The 22319-nt window shown below is 40.0% G+C and overlaps 1 protein-coding gene across 3 annotated transcripts in view; it reads left to right on the forward strand.

Annotated features, from left to right (window-relative positions):
- The window catches only part of Ralgps2 (Ral GEF with PH domain and SH3 binding motif 2), a 137706-nt gene that overhangs the window by 104803 nt on the left and 10584 nt on the right, over window positions 1-22319 (forward strand). For 2 of the 3 annotated variants that reach the window (XM_036202023.1, XM_036202025.1), the window contains 8 exons: window positions 6274-6411; window positions 6551-6641; window positions 11443-11510; window positions 12003-12138; window positions 12741-12892; window positions 15091-15145; window positions 17671-17748; window positions 19154-19259. In XM_036202023.1, coding sequence (XP_036057916.1) covers window positions 6274-6411; window positions 6551-6641; window positions 11443-11510; window positions 12003-12138; window positions 12741-12892; window positions 15091-15145; window positions 17671-17748; window positions 19154-19259 — 824 coding nt within the window. The remainder of the gene's footprint in view (window positions 1-6273; window positions 6412-6550; window positions 6642-11442; window positions 11511-12002; window positions 12139-12740; window positions 12893-15090; window positions 15146-17670; window positions 17749-19153; window positions 19260-22319) is intronic. The other variant, XM_036202024.1, reaches the window with a different exon arrangement.

Consider the following 22319-nt stretch of genomic DNA (forward strand, 5'->3'; position numbering starts at 1 on the left):
CTTACACGTCCACATCACAGTCCTTCACCAAAGAAGTAAGGCCGATGCAGAGTCCATGGGAGAGTGCCACTTACTGACTTGCTCCTCTGTCTTGCTCAGCCAGCTTTCATAGCACCCACCAGCCTGGGGGGGTGGGTGGGCTCCCCATCAATCACTGATTGAGACAGTGCCCTACAAGTCTGATTACAGCCAGATCTTATGGAGGCATTTTTTCAATGGAGGCTCCCTCCTCTTAATGACTCTAGCTTGAACACACACACACACACACACACACACACACACACACACGGGGGGGGGGGGTGTCCAAAGATAACTTGCATGAGTCAAGTCTCTCCTTTCACTAGGGGATTGAAGTCAGGTCCTTTGTCTTGGCTGCAAGTGTCTTTACCCACTGTGCCATTTCAGAGTCCCATCAAGCGTTTTCCTAATTTTACAGATATTGTTGAACTTCATCACATGTTAAAAAAAAAAGTATTAGTTTCTTTTTCAAACTAGCAGGATATATACATGTCTTTGAGGAAACTAGACTAGGCACAGCCTACTCCTGTATGCCCCACATGTCCACATGTACTCCTGCACCCCCTTTACATACTCCTGGTACTTGAGAGCCAAAATGGAAAAGTTGGAGGCCAGACGAGGCTACATCGTGAGTTCTAGACCAGCTTGACAGTCTAGGTTACAAAACAAGAACTCTCTAAAAAGATGGGAAATAAAAGGAATGTTCTTAAAATCCAGAGTAGTGGTTCCTTCTGGAGAGAAGCTGCTTGTAGTAAGATGCAGCAGGATTTGTTCGGTGTATTTCTTTACATCTTTATTTAAGCACATCAATTCAGAATGAGCACATTTGAAATAATCTGGTCACATGGCAGTGGCTGTCAACACCATCACTGACTGTGGCAACCTATAGTTTTAATGATAAGGTAGAACAGAAACATGTAGTGTCAGACTCAACATCCCACCTCTGCCTCAAAGCCTTGTATGATCCCATCATCTGGGAATGATATTTTCTTGTGTGAGTCCTTTGTGAATAATGTCCTTTAGTCTTGTCTTTGTATTGCTCTGGCTGGTCTACAGGGCTAGCACCTTCGGTGTTTCTTTAAGCAGTCTCTAAGCTTTTCCAGGGATACTTACAGTCCTTAAATTGATTGGTCTTTCACATACACTAGGTGTATAGGTTAAAGGTAACTTTTAAAAGATACATTCAGCTGGTGAGTTGGCTCAGCAGGTTCAAGCACTTGCTGCCAAGCCTATCAAGCTGTGGAGTCCCATCCCCAAGACTACTCACATGGTAGGAGGAGAACCCACCCTGGCAAGTTGTCATCTGACCTGCATATGTCCCACATGGCCTATGCATACCCGCATACATACATACATACATACATACATACATACATACATACATACATATAGAAAAATAAATTTGTGATTTTTTTTAATGCAAGTATAAAGACTATATGTGAAAATGTTTATTTAAATCCTCAAATATATAAAAGAATCGGGAAGATACAACCATTTCGGTAGGTAATTCAAAGAAATACACATATAGGTAAAGAATACTGAAATGAGTATACAGATAATTGCAAAATTAGTCAACAGTCACAGGGCATTAATCATTTACATATAATTCATCTGCATTCTTGTGGCCAAGAATGTCAACAGCTTAAGAGTATAAAACAGCTTAGAGTTTCTAAAAGTACGCACCGGAGATAGGTACCTAGGAGTACTTCTTCACCTCATTCGAAGTCTACCAGAATTTTTCCTGACCTATACAAACTGTGTGTGCATCAACTACTACTTCAGAATGGACTAGAATGCAGGATAGAATACGTGCACTATTCTTTGCTCCCTTTGGGGATGTTTGTTGAAGGGAGTTTATTAAAGGAGGCAGCAAGGGGCCTTTCTGAGGAGTAGCAGATTGAAAGGAGATGCTGCTTTGATCTCACACAGGGTGAGACAGGAATGGGTATTGTGTCTGGGAACAGGCTGCTTCGGAGAGGAGGTGATAGAAAAGGCAGTGTAGGAATCTGGAAGGACACCATAATAGCTAGCTCCACTAGGAAGCATATTTGGACTTGGAAAGGAGAAGGGAGGGTCGTTTCCTGTAGGTAGGTAAGATTTATCTTGGATAGTAATTTTGATTAGATGTGCTCAGCTCAGTAGACATAGTCCAGTGCTTGCTTTATGAGATGACTGACTGCTCACTCACAGATGTAATGCAGTTTGAGCAACACTGCACTGTTATAACTCTAGAAAAAGACCATTACAAGCCAAGTTTATTTGTTTTAAAACTGCATATAAGAATTTTCATCAGAGGTACTCAATTTTAGTTACTTGTTTTTTGCTAATTTTAAGACATCATTAAGTTTAATGGTAAATACATCTAAGAATATGCTTTATACTTTAACACTGTTTTCAAATACTTACCTTTTATGTATTGGCATTCATATAAAAGAGCACATAATGATCCAAATGCAAGTCAGAACAATGACTTCAAGGCTCTAAAACACTGTGCACAATTAAAAACAAAACAAAGTCAATGATGGCTTACTCAGTTTTAGCATAATTGAGAAAGTAACATCTCAAAAACTCATGATGCAGATAGTGTACATTTAAAAGTTAACATTTTGTTCTTTATAGATTTTACTTTTTATGGTTAATTCTAGTAAACATGGTTCTTAAGTCTCCTTTTAATTTTATATGTAAAAATAAAGTATTTTCAGCATTTCTGAGTTAACTTGTTTTGTAAATTATTAAGAGAATTCCTTGTCTAGACTTACAATCAGTAGCACAAATCACATGTACGCAGGGTGATGGACCGAGTGCAGTGTTAGGTAAGGAAGTAGAGGGCGGTGCACTGAGCTGTATCTAAGAGGTAGAACCTCTCATTGTGTTAGAGAAAGATGAGGGAGACTGGAGGTGGACCTGCTCTATCAGCGATGGTGCCCATGCATGTCTCATGAACCTCACAGGAGGCACAGAAGGTGCCTGGTCTTTAGGCAATGGTCGTCCTGACCTTCGTTTTACACATAGTATAGGAATTCCAAGAAAACTGAAGCTTTTTTAGCCAGTTACTGATCATAAATGCTGTCTATCTCATTTAAAACAACAACAACAACACCTCTAAATAGGAAAATATAAATTTCTAGTCTCTCAAGAGTGAAAGAAAGAGGAGAGGGGAGGGGGGAGGATGTTTTTACCATACTGAGTATAAATTGTGACGTCGATAGTTGTCTGGCATCATTTTTGGAAAAGTGCAGGGTGGTACATGCTCATGTGGTTCAGTGAGCACTTCAGCAGCATGTAGATGGATTCTGTACCCACGTTTGATGGCTAATTCTAGTTTGTGGTACAGTTAACATGATATTTAATTCTGTTTCTTTCCTGAGAAGTTAAATTACTAGCCTTGAATAAAACTGTATTACACCCTGATGTCTAGAAAGGCAGAGTCTGTGGGGGTGTGTGTGGGGTGTGTGTGGGGTGTGTGTGTGTCTTGTTTAAACAGTAGCATTATACAGAATCTGGGACAGTTCTACTCTTTCAGTGTCAGTAAGTGATCAGAGGTAAAGTTGTGAAAGTTAGAATAAACATGGATACCAGTGCTAAACCTTACAGTAGAGTACACATTTCCTGAGCCTACCTGAGCTCTTACAGGATAATCCAGAACGGTAAAAGAAGAAAAACCACATCAAATAAACAGTTTCTCCCAGTGAACTGAAAATGGCCCTGATGTAGGCTGGGGCGGCAGGATGAACCCTCGGACTCTAGACACTGTGCTTCTATTGAGGTGAATTCTTTGTTTCAGGCATACCCGTGTATGTTAAATCTCAGGGTCTGGGGTTTGGGGGTTGTTTTGGTGTGTTGTTGTTTTGCTGTGTTTCTGATAATTGGAGAACTTAGAACTTAAATACTGCGTATTTACAGTAGAGCCAGGTTCCTTCGTTAGTGATTCCCTCCCTCCTGTTAGCAAATCAGTAACCATGTAAAGACTAGCAAGACCACTGGCAGGTACTATAAAAATGCATGAACTTATTTCATCTTCAATTGAGTCTTCAAACCCTGCATTTTAGTGGGGCCTCGACAGAATGCAGACTATTCATAAACACCGACCACTCTTCACATGGAAAACCTCTGAAACATCACTTCAAAAAGACAAACAGCTCCTAATTTTTATTTTAAAACCTTTGCTGTTACCAAATGTCAGCTTTTGGAAATGTAGACTGAGTCTGCAGAACTCATGTTTTTGCTTTTTCAGATCGTTATATATTTGGTTATAAAATTCTAGCCGGGCATGGTGGTACACACCTTGGAATGCAAAGGCAGGCAGATCTCTGTGAGTTCGAGGACAGCCAGGGCTACACAGAAACCCTGTTTTGAAAACAAACAAACAAAAACTCCCAAAAATGTTATTTTAGTAATATACTTCTATTTTTTAGAAGTGGTACAGATGTCATAGAGAAAATCTGATGTAGTCAGTCCATAATTACATAATTTATAACTGCCACATTTACAGAGACACTACTTGGTAAAAACAAACTGGTTTTGTGTTATGAACAGTGTTCATTTATTTAATTCATGTATGATATTTGGGAAGGGTTGTCAAATTTAGGGAAATTATTATAACTTCATTCAATTAATCTTTAATTTTATATGATATTCCTGTTAGAACTTAAGTACAACTGAATCACTAAAATTGTCTGGATGTAAAGTGAAAATTTGCATTTCAATTTTACATTAAAATTTTCCCAAAATTGTTTTGGGAAAAATTATTCATGACATCAACTAAAACTATATAGAGTTTTCTCTTTTTCATGTTAAATAATCTATTAGGACTTTGATAGAGTCGATTTCTGGTCTGTGGTTAATTTGGTGGTCATGGTGGTAATGTCAACCATTCAAGTTTATTTGCTGAAAGTCTATTTAAAGACAAGAAAACATAGGGCTTAAAACTCCTAAATAGATTTCCATTTCAACACTTCATGGGGAAAATATGTTTAAATAACTTAATACTGTAAAAACCAGTTTTGATTGGGAGTTGGCGAGGGAAGGGGAAGGAGAGGGGGGAGAGCTGGGAGGGTCAGCAGGCTGGCCAGGCCTTGTGTTGTATTGGGCACCAGCTCTTACCTAAGCATCACACAGGTTTTCTTTTTCTCAGAAAACAAAATAGAGCAACTCAAAAATGACTTCATAGTCTTGAACAAATGAGATAGGAGCAAGCTCAAAGCAGTTCTACACTCATAAATGTTTCTAAGTTAACGGTATCGGTAACATCAGCTTATAATGTGACACGGTAAAGGTCGAGATTCAAAGACTGGCTGGCCTCGACAAGTCCCAGAGTGGTGGCCCCGTTCTTTTCATAACTGTAGATTTCAGGGTCTTCTCTGTGAAAACATGCTAAGTAGTTTCTAAATTTCTTTCTATATGGAAACTAGAGACTGACCCTGAGCTAGACGGAAAAGGTAAAGGGTTTGAATTAACAGACCTCTCTAGAAAGTAATGGAAGAACGTGGCCAACAGGCAAGCCAGGGGCTTGTGTAGAAGGCAGGAGCACACAGGTCCTGAAAATTCATGGATCAATAAGGCGGAACTAGGGAGATGGATATGTTTCTCTCCAATGGCAGTTTTCTTTTGCGTTTTCTATACGAAAGTGAACTCTTGGAAATATTTTTGAAGTAGGAACCACCTATGTTCAGGACCGATATGACTGAGAGATATGTCATTCTTTTGATTTCAGAAAATATGAAGTTGGTTAGGAAGTTTCTGAAATCTTTTTTGTGGTCACAAAAAAGGTTTCAGAATCTCAGCTGCTGTTCTTTAAAACAAATAATGTACCTGCATTTACTTGATTGAAACACTCTTCATAATTGAGGCTATCAGCTCAAAGCAAGGGCATGAGATGAATCTTAACTTCCCCATAGAAGGCACCAGCTGTGTTGACTTGTGGATGTTCCTTAGATAAAATAAAGACTGGGAACTGATAATGGTTGAAACCATGTAGTTACCAAGACTCAGAGAGTGAAATGACCTCTTTGCCCTTTGGTGTGTGCCTAACTTTTGATTGCAGCCTTAATCTATGCTTGACAGTCAACATGGGGAGACTTTACAAGGAACTTATATTTGTATGGCTTGACCCCAACTCTAGAAACCTCAACTCCAAGAGACCATGCTATTATGTGACTATATTCTAACCAGGACATACTGGAAACATCTGTAAATTGTGCTTTCTTCCCTCTTGAGTCATCCAGATGTATGTGAGAGCTCTTCATTCTGTTCCAGGTATCTATCTGTCAGACTTGACGTACATTGACTCAGCGTACCCATCCACTGGCAGCATTCTAGAAAACGAGCAGAGATCAAATTTGATGAATAATATTCTTCGAATAATTTCTGATTTACAGCAGTCCTGTGAATATGGTGAGTTAAAAGAATGTCTTTTAGAGTTAATTTCAGTTTGGTGACATATGGCCTTAGCTACCATTGGTTCTATTTCTCTCCTTAAGTTTCTAGTTACTATGTACTTGACTTAAATAATCCTTTGTCATCTTTTGCCTAGATATTCCCATGTTGCCTCATGTCCAAAAGTACCTGAATTCCGTTCAGTATATAGAAGAACTACAAAAGTTTGTGGAAGATGATAATTACAAGTAGGTCCACCTTCAAATTTGGATACTTTGTCTAGTTCTCTGCTTTGAGGCTTCACCCATTGGTCCAATGTGTTTAAACATTTAAGTACAATGTCTCCAGTAGTGCCTCGTCAGTGGTCCATTAACAGTTAATCACGTGATTTTGACCAGTCTACAGGTGCTTCAGCTTTATTTAAAAATAGTGTAGCTTTTAAGCCAGCAAGGAAGCCTGACAGTCGGAGCTTGATTCTGGATCCCATGTGGGAAAGGATCAAATCGCACAAGTTATCTCCCCTCAAAAGTAAATACAGTAATTTAAGAATGGTTTTGCATTCGTAGGCTGTAAAGAACAAGTTATTTAATTCAAAATAGTTTTTCCTTTTCCTTGTGTACTCAGGCTCTTTTCCTAAGGAAATTTCTATTTCTGTAAGGAGACAAAAATTCATGCCATTCACAAAATACAGAAATTATTCCTTCCTAAATGATTATTTTTAGACAAGTCTTTGTAAGTGTTTCCAGGGTTTGAGAGACTATTTAAACTTCCCATCCTGAGTCAAAGTACCACTATAGTACCCTATTTAATGATACCATACTGTCCTCTAGTAAGGCCCCTTAGCTGGTAACCCTTCTGGCTCCCTGTGGCCTGACTTCACCTCACAGCTACCAGGGCTGGAGAGGATGGTGCCTCTTGCTTTTCTTTTGGTTTCATTTGTTGATTTTTTTTTCCTTTGCTTTCTTCGTCTATGTATGGGTTTCCCTGGGTTCCCAAGGTGTCCCCAAATGTTGGGCTCAAACAGTTCTTCTGTCTCAGACTGCTGAGGACCTGGACCTGTAGGTGTACACCACCTCACATGGACATTGCTTAGCTTTATTATGCCATTTATGGCCAAACTTTAAAATGGAATTTTGTGTCTTCAGCCCTCGCCCAGTTCCCTAGTTAATGGGGCTGTTTGAGCTGGCAAGATGGCTCAGCTAGGAAGGGGCTTTGCCTCTGAGCCTTACCACAGCAGAGGAGAAGAAAGCAGAGTCAACACACCCAGGTCTCCTCACCCAAGACCAAAGTGTGGATGACACCATCGTCAACCTGGTAAACCAGTGAGCTTTACTGGAGTTATTTACAGGAGTGTAAATGACTCAAGGACAGCTGTATCACCAAAGCCCACTCAGCATGGGTGACAGCTCACAAAGCTGGGAACCTGGGGCACACTGCACAGCCTGCAGGCAGCTCAGTGGGTTGGAGCGTGTCCTGAGTGACTCTGGTCTAAACCTCTTACAGGCAGCTCAGCTGGTTTCTGCTTCTTCTAGGGTGCTGGTCTGATCTCACCCTTGTCTGAGAGTGAATCTCAGCAGTTTGGCTTGTTTACATCCTGGGAAGGAGGGCTTAGAGAATCTTGTCAGTTTCAGGGACTTTCTGAAGCTATTTTGAGTGGTTTACCTTCTGCTTAAGGAGCTTCCCAGGTGGTTGGATATTCATCAGAGCAAACTATCACAGAACATTCAGGGAAGTCATCCTCTGACTTTGTACACTTGTATCATGGCTCCTGTGCATACGAGAATGAATGAATGAATGAATGAATGAATGAATGAACGAATGAACGAACGAACGAACGAAAATTCAAAGGCATGTTTTGAAAACATATCAAGATAGGAAAAAAAAAATTTACCCAAGTATTAATGAAGTAGTTTTTTCTTATCCCCTTTGATTAATGATGATTGATTTTTTTACTTATAGCTTTCAACAGTCTTAATTCTGTGGAATAAAAGAATTAGTCCCATTGAAAACTAGAAATTCTGGAGTGCTATAAATTTTATTTTATTCTGATATTAAATATATTAAGCTCTGAAAACACTTTCATGTGTCTAAAATTGTATTGTTTGAAAATACCTTTATTATAATTTTCTTCCCCATATCATATCATTCAAATTTCTCTCTCAGCTTTTGCACAGAATATTTACAGATAGTAACTCACTTGACGTAATATGAGGCCAGTGTTACCTTGTTAAGACTGGAGTTTCACAGACCTCTTAGGCTGTGTTGTAAAGGCCTTGAGTTTGATGGTCTGTGTCTTACTGTTTATCTCTTTTTCCTGTGCCTCCAGTTACTGCCTCTGGTATAAATACAGAATTCACACTTGACAAACACATGTTGTCCAGGGAAATATGAACAGTTATCTGTAGACGTAACCATCTTGTTAAATAAGAAACACAGATCCAGTTGCAGAGTTAAAAGCCACGAGGTCAGAGCAAGAGCTGAAAACCTTACCCTTCACTGCTTCTGCTGTCTTTCCTCTCCGCAAGAGACCTACTTCTGTGTGTCCTGTCTTTTATATAGACTTTCTGTTCTGTTTTCTCATTGGTTGTAAACCCAGCCACGTGACCTCCTCGTCACTGCCTGTCTGTACAGACCCTCCAGGTCTTCTATGGTTGGTATTGAGATTAAAGGCGTGTGTTGCCGTGCTGGCTGTATCCTTGAACACACAGAGATCCTCCTAGCTCTGCCTCCCAAGTGCTGGGATTAAAGGGGTGCACCACCACCGCCCAGCTTCTGCTATGGCTTGCTCTGACCCCAAGGCAACTTTATTAATATACAAATAAAATCACATTTTACAAATATAGTATCACCACAGTTATCTTGCTGTCCTAAAATCTCAATACAAGTATCTATTAAAATCTCTCTTCTCAAGGGTTGGGGATTTAGCTCAGTGGTAGAGCGCTTGCCTAGCAAGCGCAAGGCCCTAGGCTCAATCTTCAGCTCAAAAAAAAAAAAAAAAAATCTCTCTTCTAGCCAAAAAAAGTTACTGACTTAAAAAGAGTTAGAATTGTTAGGATCCTGGAGAAGTCCCATAAAAGACCATCATCCATGTATGCAATCAGCAAGAGCATTTATTATTCAGCATGCTGGGGCCTATCATCCCACACAAAGGCAAGACGGCAAAGACTCTGAGAGAGATGTGTGAGCTCCTTTTGAGCATAGCCAAGAGGAGTCCTAAGGCAGTTAGGTTATTTTATTTACGATTGGCTTAAGCAAGTAGCAGTCATATTAGTATGTTCTAATTGGCCAAGACTAGTTAGAGGTGATCAGGGTACAGTTTTCCCAACTTGGAGCAGACCTGAACAGGTCCCAGGCTTTGTCCTTGAGCTGCTGTGGAGGCTGGCTGGCCTAGCACACACTGACCATGGGGGCTGACTCAGTGGCTTAGTGCATCCTATCTCCCTTGTCCTTGTGGTCAGGGGCACCAGTGATTAATTGCCCTTTGTTCGTGGCTCTTACAGAAATTGCCCATCCAGTCTCAGGAAACTGAAACTGAGCCCTGAGCCCTGAGAGAAGACTGAGCAGCCTGTTTTGGCCTCTGCTCGGTTCTCTCATTGGTCTTATGCAGAAGAACAGTCTTAAGTAAAACCTGCACAATTACAACTACAAAGAATGGTAAACTTTTACTGACTATAGCAAGATTGTGATGGAGTTTTTATTAAAGCTAATTGTTTTGTTTGTTGAGACGGTCCCTCCATGTAGCTCTGGCTGTCCTGGAACTCACTATGTGGACAACTGACACTTGGAAAAGTAGCTGGTCCTGCAGTGCCTTTCATACTGCAGTTAGATGCCATAGGTAGCATTGGAATGTCATCAGCCAGCTCCCACTCTGTTGCATCCTGAGAGGGTGCAGTGCTGGAAAAGGTAGACACTGCCCAACAGAGTGGATGTGCAGGGAATGCAGTCTGCTGTGCCCTTTGTCTGCACTGCCAAGTAACTGGAATATAATTGTTTATTTTCTTAGGTTATAAAGGAAATAATTAAATACCTTCACTGGATTTGCTTTCAGTATGCATGCTTCTTTATTTTGTAATGTCACTGAAACTTCCAGATAGAACATTCACCTAGTGTTTACAAGGCCCTTGACGAAGCCCCCAGTGCCACCAAAACAAAACAAAAGACAACTTACAAATTTTCAAATTCTTCAAGTCTTCACCAAATCATTTTCTACAATTTACTTCTTCAGTATTGTTTTCCAAATTGCCTCCACTAATAAAAATCAAAATGTCTTTCTGTGGTACTCAAAACTGGATATGTGAATAGAACAAGTAACAAGAAATTCACAGCATTAACCCCACCACCACCACCCACCCAAAACCCCATATGGCCTCAGATGATCAGGATGAGTACATTCCTGAATTTGATTGTCATTTAGTTATAATGTGTGTCAATACAAATCTAAATCATTTTTTGCTTCCCAGGCTGGCCTGGACTTCATTATGTAGCCCAGGCTGGCTACCATGTCCAGCATAATTAAAATCATCTTTTAGTAATTTAATAAATGTCTTTAGCTGGGGTGAATTGTTTGGTACCTTTGTGTGGTAACTAAAGAGGTGTATGTGTTTAAATATAGCATTTTGATATTTTTTTCCTCTTCACTATTTCGTAGAAGTAACTATAAGACTGGCTTATGAGAGAGATTTAACACCTTAATTAAAAATTACATTGAAAGAAAAATATATATTACAGCACAAAATATTGTTGGGTTTTTTTTAATATTTATGTATTTGTGTTTATATGTCTGGTGTTTAGTCTGCATGTATGTCTGTGCATAAATGCCTGCCTGGTGCCTGTGTGGCAGAAGAGGCATCATATCACCTGAAACCAGAATTACGAATGGTTCTGGGCTGTGGTACAAAGACTTGAACCCCGGTCCTATGAAAGAGTACCTGATGCTCTCAACCACTCAGCTGTCTGTCCAGCTCCCTATCAGGTTTTCTGTAAAGAAACGTGACTTTGATATTTTGCCAATGTTCATTGTTGCTTATGTTTTGCACTTTTAAAATGTAGGCTCTCGTTAAAGATAGAACCTGGGACAAGTACACCACGTTCTGCTGCTTCCAGAGAAGACCTAGTAGGTTAGTCCATAGCTGTTGGTTGTTTGGTGAGGTTTTTTTCCAAGGGGAGGCTAATTATCAAACAGAGCAGATAACCTGATCTCATAAGAATTATACCTCAAAGTAAGTGAACACTTAGCATATCTTATACTGCCTACAAAACATTATTTGGGGTAGTAAAGTATATCAGTGCTGTCTGGATTTTTGGTCTCATTTTGGTTTCTAATTTAAAAGTTGTTTGTCAGTAAAGTTTCCCATATGAGATAAACAGTAGATTTATAAATATTATCTTTTTAATTATTAAGAATACAGTTTATTAGGCAATGAAGACATTTCTATGGTCAAAGCAAAAATTCTAATATGAATAATTATAGAATTCAATTTTAGTGACTCAGGCTTTCAAGTCAGTTAACCAAAACTAACAGCACACACTTTATATCAGAGTTTGGTTTGTTTCTGGTTTCTGCGGCTCTTTGAAACCTCCTGACAGTGTCCTCTGTCCTCTCCTCTTAGGTGCTGAAGTAGGAGCGTCGCCACAGAGCGGGAGGAAGAGCAGCGCAGCCGAGGGGGCTTTACTACTGCAGACGCCCCCGTCCCCACGGAACCTGATCCCGCACGGACACAGGAAGTGCCACAGCTTGGGTTACAAGTCAGCGGCTCTCATTTTGTCTTTCCAGTGTTTAAGTTGTTGGAGGATGGGTTTACTTTCTGTTTATTTTGTTAGCAAAACATATTTCGATATTCTATTTACTTAATAAGTAGAAATTAGGTGCCTATGTGATTGGTTTTGATAATATCATCAGTCTTTGGGTTCAGTAAAATATCTTGTTTGCTTAAAAAGATTTATTTTTGTCTTACCTGGATGTGGAAATGAGTGTTCCCAGCAATGCCTGTATTTGAGGGAGATAAATCAGGAGTGCAGAGAACCATCATAAATAAATCCAGAGGGCATACGCTGAAATTTTCCTTTTAAAATTGTAATCTTGTTTTCAAGAGCTATTATTTGTCACAACAAATACAAATAATAAATTATGTTATAAAAAAACTACTCTCTTTATCCCTAAATATAAAGGAAAAGAGCCCGATTCTCATTCCGTGCCATTAGTTTACGGTGTAGACACCTGAAGGAGGAGTGCAGTCTCCGTGGACATGCTCTGTTGCAAACCAAACTCTGAACACAGTTTTGGTTAACTTTTATGTCCTGAACTAGAAACATGGGAAGTTGTAAAGAGTGTTTCTCTCTGTTTCCAGTTTCATTCATAAGATGAACACGGCAGAATTTAAGAGTGCGACATTCCCAAATGCAGGGCCACGGCACCTGCTGGATGATAGCGTCATGGAGCCCCACGCACCGGCCCGAGGCCAAGCTGAGAGCTCCACACTTTCCAGTGGGATATCCATAGGTGAGAGAGGCTCACTGGGCCTTCCAACTGTTGCAAAATAAAAATAAAAAAAGAGTTTAAACAAGCAAACAAAAACAAAATACCTTAGCTGCAAAAACACTCATTAACCTTAGGGCAGTGGTTCTCAACCTTCCTAATGCTGTGACCCTTAATACAGTTCCTCATGTGTGGTGACCCCCAACCATAAAATTGTTTCATTGCTACTTCATAACTATAATTTTGTTACTGTTATGAACCATAATGCAAATTTCTGATATGCCGGCTATCTCCTATGTGGCTGGCCCCTGTGAAAGGGTCGTTCAACAAGCCCCGGGGTCGTAACCCTCTAACCTAGCATCAATACAAAAAAATTTGATTTAAAACAAAAGCATAGCCGGGTGTTGGTGGTGCACACCTTTAATCCCAGCAGCACTCGGGAAGCAGAGGCAGGCAGATCTCTTTGAGTTCAAGGCCAGCCTGCTCTACAGAGTGAGTTCCAGGAAAGGCGCAAAGCTACACAGAGAAACCCTGTCTCGAAAAACCAAAAAAAAAAAAGGGGGGGGGAGGCACAATTTATAGGGTGATGGTAATAGTTGTGAATTATTTTTAAAGCGCTAATTGTTTTGACTCCCAATGAGAAGGCATTTGAGGACTTTGAGATGAACGGTAGGCTGCTTGACTTGATGAACCGCATGCAGTTGGGCTGAGGACAGAGGAAAGGGAAGGAAGGAGGAAGGAAGGGTCAGGTGTGAGTCCAAAGTCACTTGAGTGAAGCAGCTCATCAGCTGATGGGGATCTCACCATGCGCAGGACCGGGAGAGAACTGTGTCTGGCTGGTGACATATTTATTGAAGGGTGGCTGACTTTGGCAAGTCAAGACTTCTGTTTGAACTTGTTTGGTCCTTAATAGAGATGTCAGGTCATTGAATGTATGAATCTGGAACTCACATTGGGTAGTGTCAGGTGTGCAGCTGTGTGAAAATTATTACTGTATTTGTAGTATTTCCAACTATAAGACTTGTTTAGGTCACCCAGGTATAGTATACATAAGTAAGTCATTCTCACATATCGGTATTTATAGAAATTATTTTTAATAGAAGATAGATTAACAAAGGAAACCATGAAGAGGAGAAACCAGATGTGCTGTCACAGTAGCCAGTTGTCTTGAAGAAGGAGATTGTTTTGTGTGTATGTGTGTACATACCACATTTGTGGAGGCCAGAGGTTATCATGGGGCGTCTTTCTCTAGCACTCTTTGCCTTATATTTGAGAGAGAATCTTTCACTGAACCTGAACACACTACCAGCAGACCCTCAGATCCTATTCCCCAGTACTGGATTTTAGATTTTCACTATTTATGTAATATATTTTATATATTAATTATATATAATATTTTTCCTCTATCTACTATTTGCCTACGTAACAGCCTTGGAGAACTGAGGAAAAAAACACAGAGGCATGACTGGAGACTTGGTAACTAAATGGTGTAGTCAGTTGGCAGTCTGCTTGCTAGGACAGCTGTGGGAAGTTGTTACAGCCAGCCTGTGCCTGGGCTTTGCATCTCTGTTGTGAAATACAGTGGTGTTGAGATGACACCATGCCCTGGGGGACTCCACCTCAAATTTCGTCAGGCTGGTCGTCCTTGTCGTATATTTGTTTCAAAACAAGAAGTTAGTATGTCATGAATTTTTCTGGGTTTCAGTAAGAAAAAGTCTTTGCTCTGGACATTCTTCTTGTTGTTGTTTTGTTTTGTTTTTCAAGACAGGGTTTCTCTGTGTAGCTTTGGAGCCTGTCCTGGACTAGCTCTGTAGCCCAGGCTGGCCTTGAACTCACAGAGATCCACCTGCCTCTGCCTCCCGAGTGCTGGGATTACAGGCGTGCACCACCACTGCCTGGCAGCTCTGGACTTTTTGATGGTAGAAAACGTTTGTTTTTGTTTTTGTGGTGTTGAGGGTCTAACTCGGGTAGGCAAGCACTCTACCAGTAAACTACATCTCCAGCCCTTGTACTTTTTGTTACCACTGTGTGTTTGTTTTTATTTTGAGACAGAGTCAAATATTATTTGACCCAGGCTCTCTTTGAACTTAAAATCTTCTCATCTCCACCTTTGAAATACTAAGATTATTGGCATGCGCCATGAGAAAATTCCCTTTTAAAATAGAAAGTCTCAACTGGGAAAATTGCTGATTGAACAGTAATTGAATGACTCTTGATTTTAGGGAGTAGTGACGGCTCTGAGCTAAGTGAAGAGACCTCATGGCCGGCTTTTGAGAGGTAAGAGAGATTATCACTAAAATCGCTTTGAACTTTGGCCTCTCTTTTAGAGGATATGATGAATACGAATTCAAAGAGCTTGTTACATATCACTAAGTGATGAATCTTTTTAGTGGCCAGGAGAAATGACAAATAGATACTTAATCCTGGAATTGTACATGAGAATGGCTGTTATGATCTTTACATATGTTTATTTGGTGTTTTTCCATGTGTTTTGAATTTTTGAAATTGTAACATGGATTTTTAATAATAATGAATTTTCAATAAAAATTTTAAATAACCATAATTAACTTCTGTGTTTTAAAATGAGATTATCTTCATAGGTCTAGGTAATCTAATTGTAAGACATTTATTTAGCTTGCTTTTCCTAAGGGCAGAATGACAGCTCATTTTAATTACAAGTAAAGATTAGCATTTGACATTAAAGGTCAGTGTATGTGTCGTGCTTTGCGCTGACCTGCTGTGGGATCATGCTGTCTTCTTGTTGATTTAAGCTATAAACTGTCATCTGTACAGAGACAGTGCACCTATTGGTCATCATAGAACTCTCCTGAGACTAAGGAAAAGTTATTCGAATAGGTATTTGCCAGGCGTCCATTCAAACTCTTAAGTTATTACTTCGGTACTAATATCCTCCGGCTCAAGACATTTGACTGGGCAGAAGTAAGTGCTCCATTTTCACGTGTAAACCAAGATCGGAACTTGTAGCAGCAAGTGAGCCAAGGAGGTGGGGAGTGGGTGATTGTTTTGCAGTGCTAAGGGGTTGAACCCGGGTCCTTCTACTGAGCCCTCAGGTCATCATTTAGATTAAATGTTAGTGTTACTTGAATACTCCAGACCAGTCACCTTTAAACAGCAAATTATACTTGAATCATCTAATTTCAAACTGCTTATTGGAAACTTCCTCTTTAAAGATTTCTCCTGAATATGTTACTGAGATCTCACTTATATACTTGTATGTTTTAATCTTTTCTACACTGAGTGTTCCCAACTTTTGTTTTCTCTGTTGAGGAGTTTGTAACTATTTGTTTTCATGTATTCTTTTCTGAAGTTTTACTTTCATTCTCTCCTTTTTTTTTTTTAAGATTTGTATTTTGTGTGTGTAAATATGTTTGCCAGCATGTGTGTCTGTACCACCTGCATGCCTGGTGCTTACAGAGGTCAAAAGAGGGTGTCAGATCCTCTGGAAATGGAATTACAGATGGTTGTGAGCCAACATGTGGGTGCTGGGAATTGAACCCAGGCCCTCTGCAAGAGCAGCCAGTGCACTTAATGCTGAGCCATATCTTCAGCCCCAACTTTCATTCCTTTAATTGAGTTTCCCTGAAATGAAGAAAACACAAAAGTTGCATTTGGCTTGTTCTCTGAATTTGTTTTTTAAAAAAAATGTTTCCCTCTGGAAAAGTTGTAATACTATCAGTTATTATTAAGGTGTCATTTTTAGATGAACAATATTGGTTAGTAGTTGTTTCTTAGGTTGTTTAAACTGAAAGTACATAACCCAGTGTAGTGCTGCATTAATCTCTTCTCCCACAGGTTACCTATGAAGGCAGTTGGTAATGTGTTAACCTTCATACCTCAAAAATAGCGTTTTTCTTCTATGGTACAGTTTGTTTCATGTATATTTGCAGCTAAAACATCTGTACTTGTGTCAGGTTTGAAGCAGTGGTTCTTCACACATTTTGAAAACAGCTAAATAAATGCAGCCCAGAAAGATTCAGACTTGAAATAGTACTGAGCCCCACACACCCCAAGTGCCCTGTACCAAGCTTGGGGCCCTAAGTAGGTAGCAAATGTTGTATGGTGAACTGTCTCCCCAGTCTCTGAATCATTGTCTGAAATGTAACCACTGTTTTCTCCTACATTAAGTAGCATGTATCACATACTTTTGACTTTCCTAAACAAAGAAATACCATTGTTTCTGGGTTTGTTTCCTGTATCAAGTACAATGTGATTTGGGATGAATACTGATGAATACTGGTTCATAACATTCTTACCATTTTATTGGCTTTGACAGTTGATAGAGAGAAAAAAAGCACCTATATGTACTCCTCAGCTAGTCTCTACTAGTTTTCTTTGAGTTGTGATAAGAGGTTTTCCTCATTCATTTTAAGTTTATAAGCCACATTGCTTTTAGGTGTCTTCATAGGGACATATGATAAAATGAATTATTTATGTAAGTCCATATGACATATTTAAACTGGAAGCCAAAAAGAGCAAAGGGGTTTTGGAGCATTTTCAAGTTTCCATATTATTTGCCCATAAATAGTTCTTTAATCTTTTGACAAATATATGAAAATGAGTGCATGTATGATTGTATAGTGTAGTGTGTTCTTTACACCTGTGCTTCTGGAGTCAATAGGAAAATATTTTAATGATGTTGCATGTTTTAAAAAAGAATCATAATCCTTTTTAAGGATTACTATAGAAAGCTAGATTACAAAACTAGTATACTATTCTAGGTATTGATGATTCTATGAATAAAAATATATGTAATATGTACAATTTATAATGGAACCCAACAGGAACAGATTATACCATTCTCTCGGCCCGGTGACAAGAGTGCCACGAAATGGCTGTCGAAGCCACACGCAGGCCAGCAGGTACAACTCCCCTGCATCGGGGCCTTCGAACTCCCTTCTGGTGTTGGTGGCTGGCTCATAGGGTGTTGTCTGACATTTTTTTTTTCTCTTCTTTCTCAGCTAATTGGTTTTAAAACTAAACAAATTGCCCATGAAAACTTTCTTTCCAAGACTTAATATAGTTTAAATTTGAACTATTCTTTCTAAGTCACGGCGCTAATTATCAAAATTTGCATCTTTATGTCACATTTTTAAAATGCTACAAAGTTGTTAGCCCTTTAACCACACACTTTCTAATGCTGCTAATTACAGCTGAGCTGTGTAAAAATCAATTTGTTACTCATAAGTTGGAATCAAAGCATTTCTTTTGCTAGTAAGTTTATATTCAATTTGTCCTTTTTTAAATAAGGTTTTTTTTTTTTCCCCCAATAAACCATAGAGCCTGAATTTAGATGAGTGTGTTTCATTAAATAATTTTTTTTTTAGTTCTCTACTTAGCTGGGCCTCTCTGAACTATATTATCTGTGGAAGCACAGATATATGCATGGGGGTTGGGGTCACTCATGACAGGTAGTCAACTCTGTCAGCTTGATGGTGTGTCCCTCCTGAAAGTTCTAGGTTGTCACTTTGAAGACACCTAAATAATCGTGAAGAAACTTTAAATGTCTGCACTCTTTGCTGTGTTCAGAGTTCTACATCTCATAACACATCACCAGAGATTGGTGTTGAAATCATTCTGTTTTAAATCTAGGCTCTAAAATCAACTGAGGAAAGACATTAAAATGATTACTGAAATATATGAAAAGGGAATCCTGAGTATGGGGTTCTTAATTGTTAGAGATCTGTCAGGCATTGGTAGATTTGAATGTCACTAAAACCTACCACAGAAAGCCAGTTTCTAAAAGCATGGTAGTGACAGTTACTTTTATTTATTTCTTAAAAAATAAGTGTGAGTTTTCTGGGATTGTTTTTGCCAGAGTTTTTTGTTTTGTTTTTGCTTTGAGCTTGTTATTGCATTTTCTGTATACTTAAATACTTCTAACAGAATCCTTGTCTCTCTTGCCAACAGTAAGAGTTTCTGATGGGTTACCACAGTGATGTTCTGTGGCATGTTAAGAAGGAAGCCTTACATTTCTTAACTAATCTTGATTCAAGTGAATTCCTGCTTTCTTCCTAAATTGTATTTGTTGAAATATGTGATCGAATGTGTGTTTAAACATGTGCTGACTGTAATAACTTCCTCATTAACTTCATGACAGCTTATAAATCTCAAATCAGTAAGTCTTTAAAATCCTCAGTGTCTTACCAGCTCTCAGTAAAGTATCAAAGTTTTAAACTTAAGAATAATGAGATTCATTTACCGACCCTCTCAGTGACTGCTGCAGACACACGCTTAGCCGCTTTCCGCTTGGTCTCATTGTTACAGTTCTGCGGAGTCGGAAGACTTGGCTGTGCATCTGTACCCAGGAGCTGTTACTATTCAAGGTGTCCTCAGGAGGAAAACTTTGTTGAAAGAAGGCAAAAAACCCACAGTAAGAGTTCTTCTATTCCAACATAGGTCTGAAGATACACCGACACCCCAGAAGCACTAGGAGTTGAAAAAGAAGCAGATCCATAGTAGACTTGACTTCACTTAAAATACACACTGTCCTCATTATGGGTGTCTTTGGTTTTTTTGTTTGTTTGTTTGTCTTTTTAAATCTTGGACAAGGAGAACTTTACTCTTAATCAAGAAGGTGAGCAAGCACATAGAGACAGGAAGTGTACTTGGTTTTCATTGTGGGATATTCACCAGAGAAGACTGCTTGGACATGGGTTTTTATTAGCTTTATCAGGTGGGAGTTTGAGATCCTGGGCCTTTCTCAGAGTGAGCTTTTAAGCACAAAAACCATGTTCTGGGTTGACATGTTTCAGTTACCAAGTTAGTCCGAAGCAGAGCTACAGAAGACAGGAAGCACGGTTGGCACCTTTCGATTCTTTCCCAGAACTGCGGGGTTGGGTAGATTGGACCTTTGCTTGAGTCTTGGCAGGTGGTGCAGTCTGTGTGCTGAGTTTGACAGCCTGGATGGCACTTCTATGTGGAGGAGTTGGTCGTGCTGGGGTCTCGGGGTCTGATAGGGTCAGGGTCTCCTTACAGTTTTACTGGGGTCTCGGGGTCTGATAGGGTCAGGGTCTCCTTACAGTTTTACTGGGGTCTCGGGGTCTGATAGGGTCAGGATCTCCTTACAGTTTTACTCTAACTCAGGTGGTTACTGTAGTTTCCCATTGATTTGAGCAGTCTTATTTAGTCTTAGAGTTATTTGTGCACAGGAAATGAAGGAGGAAGGGAAAGGAACCCTGATCCAGGCTGTCAAAGTCCCTTACCTTGTTTCTTAAAGTCTTCAACCTGTTATGTAGATTGCAGCTAAATCATGTTAAGTGTGCTTAAATCAAATAATCCTGTACTCAACTTCAAAGGTTAATTCTTACCAAAAAAATACTTTTTAATGAACCCTGAAAATACATTAAGAGTTAACAGTAGTAAGCTGGGTATGGCGGTGTACACCTTTAAGTCAGGTGGTAGAGTCTACTTAGTGAGTTCCAGGCAAACTAGGTCTACACAGTGAAACCTTGTCTCAAGAGAAAGAGTAAATCGTAATGTTTAGAAAAATTGAAAGTAGGGTAAAACCTAAGAAATGGAGTAATTTTGTTCCATCAGTTTATTTAACCTTTGTAACGTCAAATCTACCTTTGAAAACAAAAAGCTTACAGGACGGAACTTTTAGTAGATAGCAAAAGAGTTTTTCCTCACAGCGTTTCTCAAATCACAGTACAGTTTAGTTTAAAATATATATCCACTAGGTGATAGTGATGCATGCCTTTAATCCCAACACCATGGAGGCAGAGGTAGGCGGATCACTGAGTTCAAGGCCAACTTGCTCCATAGAGCAAGTTCTAAGATAGCCAGAGCTACACAGAGAAACTCTGTCCTGGAAGATGGATGGACGGAAGGATGGATGGAAGGACGGACGGATGGATGGACGGACGGACGGATGGAGATGGACGGACGGACTGACGGACAGACGTATATCCTTTGGCACATAGCTACACTTACAGCTTTTGAAGATCTAAGGCCCTCATAAGATGTAAAGATGATTTCCATCTACATCATCTTATCTTGCTTTTTACTTTACACTAAACCAGAGGCACACACATTCAGAAAACTAGCTCTCCGGTGACCTTAGGTCACATGTGTGCTGAGAGGCATTGTTGTAGCTGTTACCTGCTAAACCAAGTGCCTGCCTTGTGGAGAGTATACTCACTGAGGAAGAAGGAGAGTGGGTTAGCATACAGATGGTCTTCAACGATGGGACTGCAAGGGTAGCCCTGTGAGCAAGTGTCCCCAGAAGGAGATCTGTACAGCATCAAAACCCTGAGTCCATGACCTCCTACCTCAGCATACTGAGTTCATGAGTGTGTTACTGTATGTCATCCACTCCTCCCATTGTTGGTGGTAGATTTTGTTTGTTTTTTAAAACAGGGTTTCTCTGTGTCGCCCTTCCTGTCCTGGAACTCACTCTGTAGACCAGGCTGGCCTCGAACTCACAGAGATCCACCTGCCTCCACTTGCTGAGTGCTAGGCTTAACGGTGTGTGCCATCATGCCTGTGCTAGGTCAGCCTGCATCAGCATCACTAAGGGTCACTGATAAGGACGGACTGGGAAAATGTGGGTGGGCAGGGATCTTAACAACAGTGCTTAAGCCCAGAAGCCACACGAAGGAAGTTGAATAGGAAATGGGAAAGAGAAGTAGAGGCAAGAGTGAGAAACCTTGAGGAAGTTAATGCTGTGAGAAGAACTAAGGAGCTGGATGATGTCAGGAGGGCAAAGGAGACTCACAGGGGAGACTCTTCAGGCTCATTACATAAGTAGGTGGAAGAGGGAGAGAACCGAGATGCAGTGAGAGAGGAGTTACTGCAGACGATTAAGAAAGAGGAACTAGAAGTCCAGAGCATGAATGGTTACGTTGGTAGTTGGGTGGTGGTTCGTGTCTTTAATGCCAGCCTGGGCTACAGAGCGAGATCCAGGACAGGCAGGGCTACACAGAGAAACCCTGTCTCAAAAAACCAAAAAAGACGAGAAAGGAAGGAAAAAGAGCTGAGTTTGTCTTTAGACAGGCTGATTTTTGCGAGTTTACAAACAGACAGTTACAGGATGTGTGCTGGAAATAGGGGCTTTTATTTTTAAGCCAGACTTAATCTATTTTGTATACGAATTATGTAATGACATCATGGGAGAGTGTAATAGAACTTTGAGGAGTGGATATGAAATAATTGTCTACAGAGGAAGAGTACAGCGACTTGATTGAGGAAAAAAATTTTAAAAACACTATGAGATTGGTAAACACAGTCTTACCAGTTGGCATAACTGTGCGCTCTCCCACAATACTCTGCTGCTACAATATGGTGCTAAGTAATCAGATACAAGTGGAGGTTGGAATTTTATCAGGAGAATCGGGAAGAGGGCACAGGATTAAAAGTGTTTAGAGACCAGAGAGAGTATTTGACTGTGGGATGTAGACCAGACAGGAAGAATGGGGCAGAGGATATAGTA

Source organism: Onychomys torridus, chromosome 11 (genome assembly GCF_903995425.1).
Source record: "Onychomys torridus chromosome 11, mOncTor1.1, whole genome shotgun sequence".
Taxonomy (NCBI): Eukaryota; Metazoa; Chordata; class Mammalia; order Rodentia; family Cricetidae; genus Onychomys; species Onychomys torridus.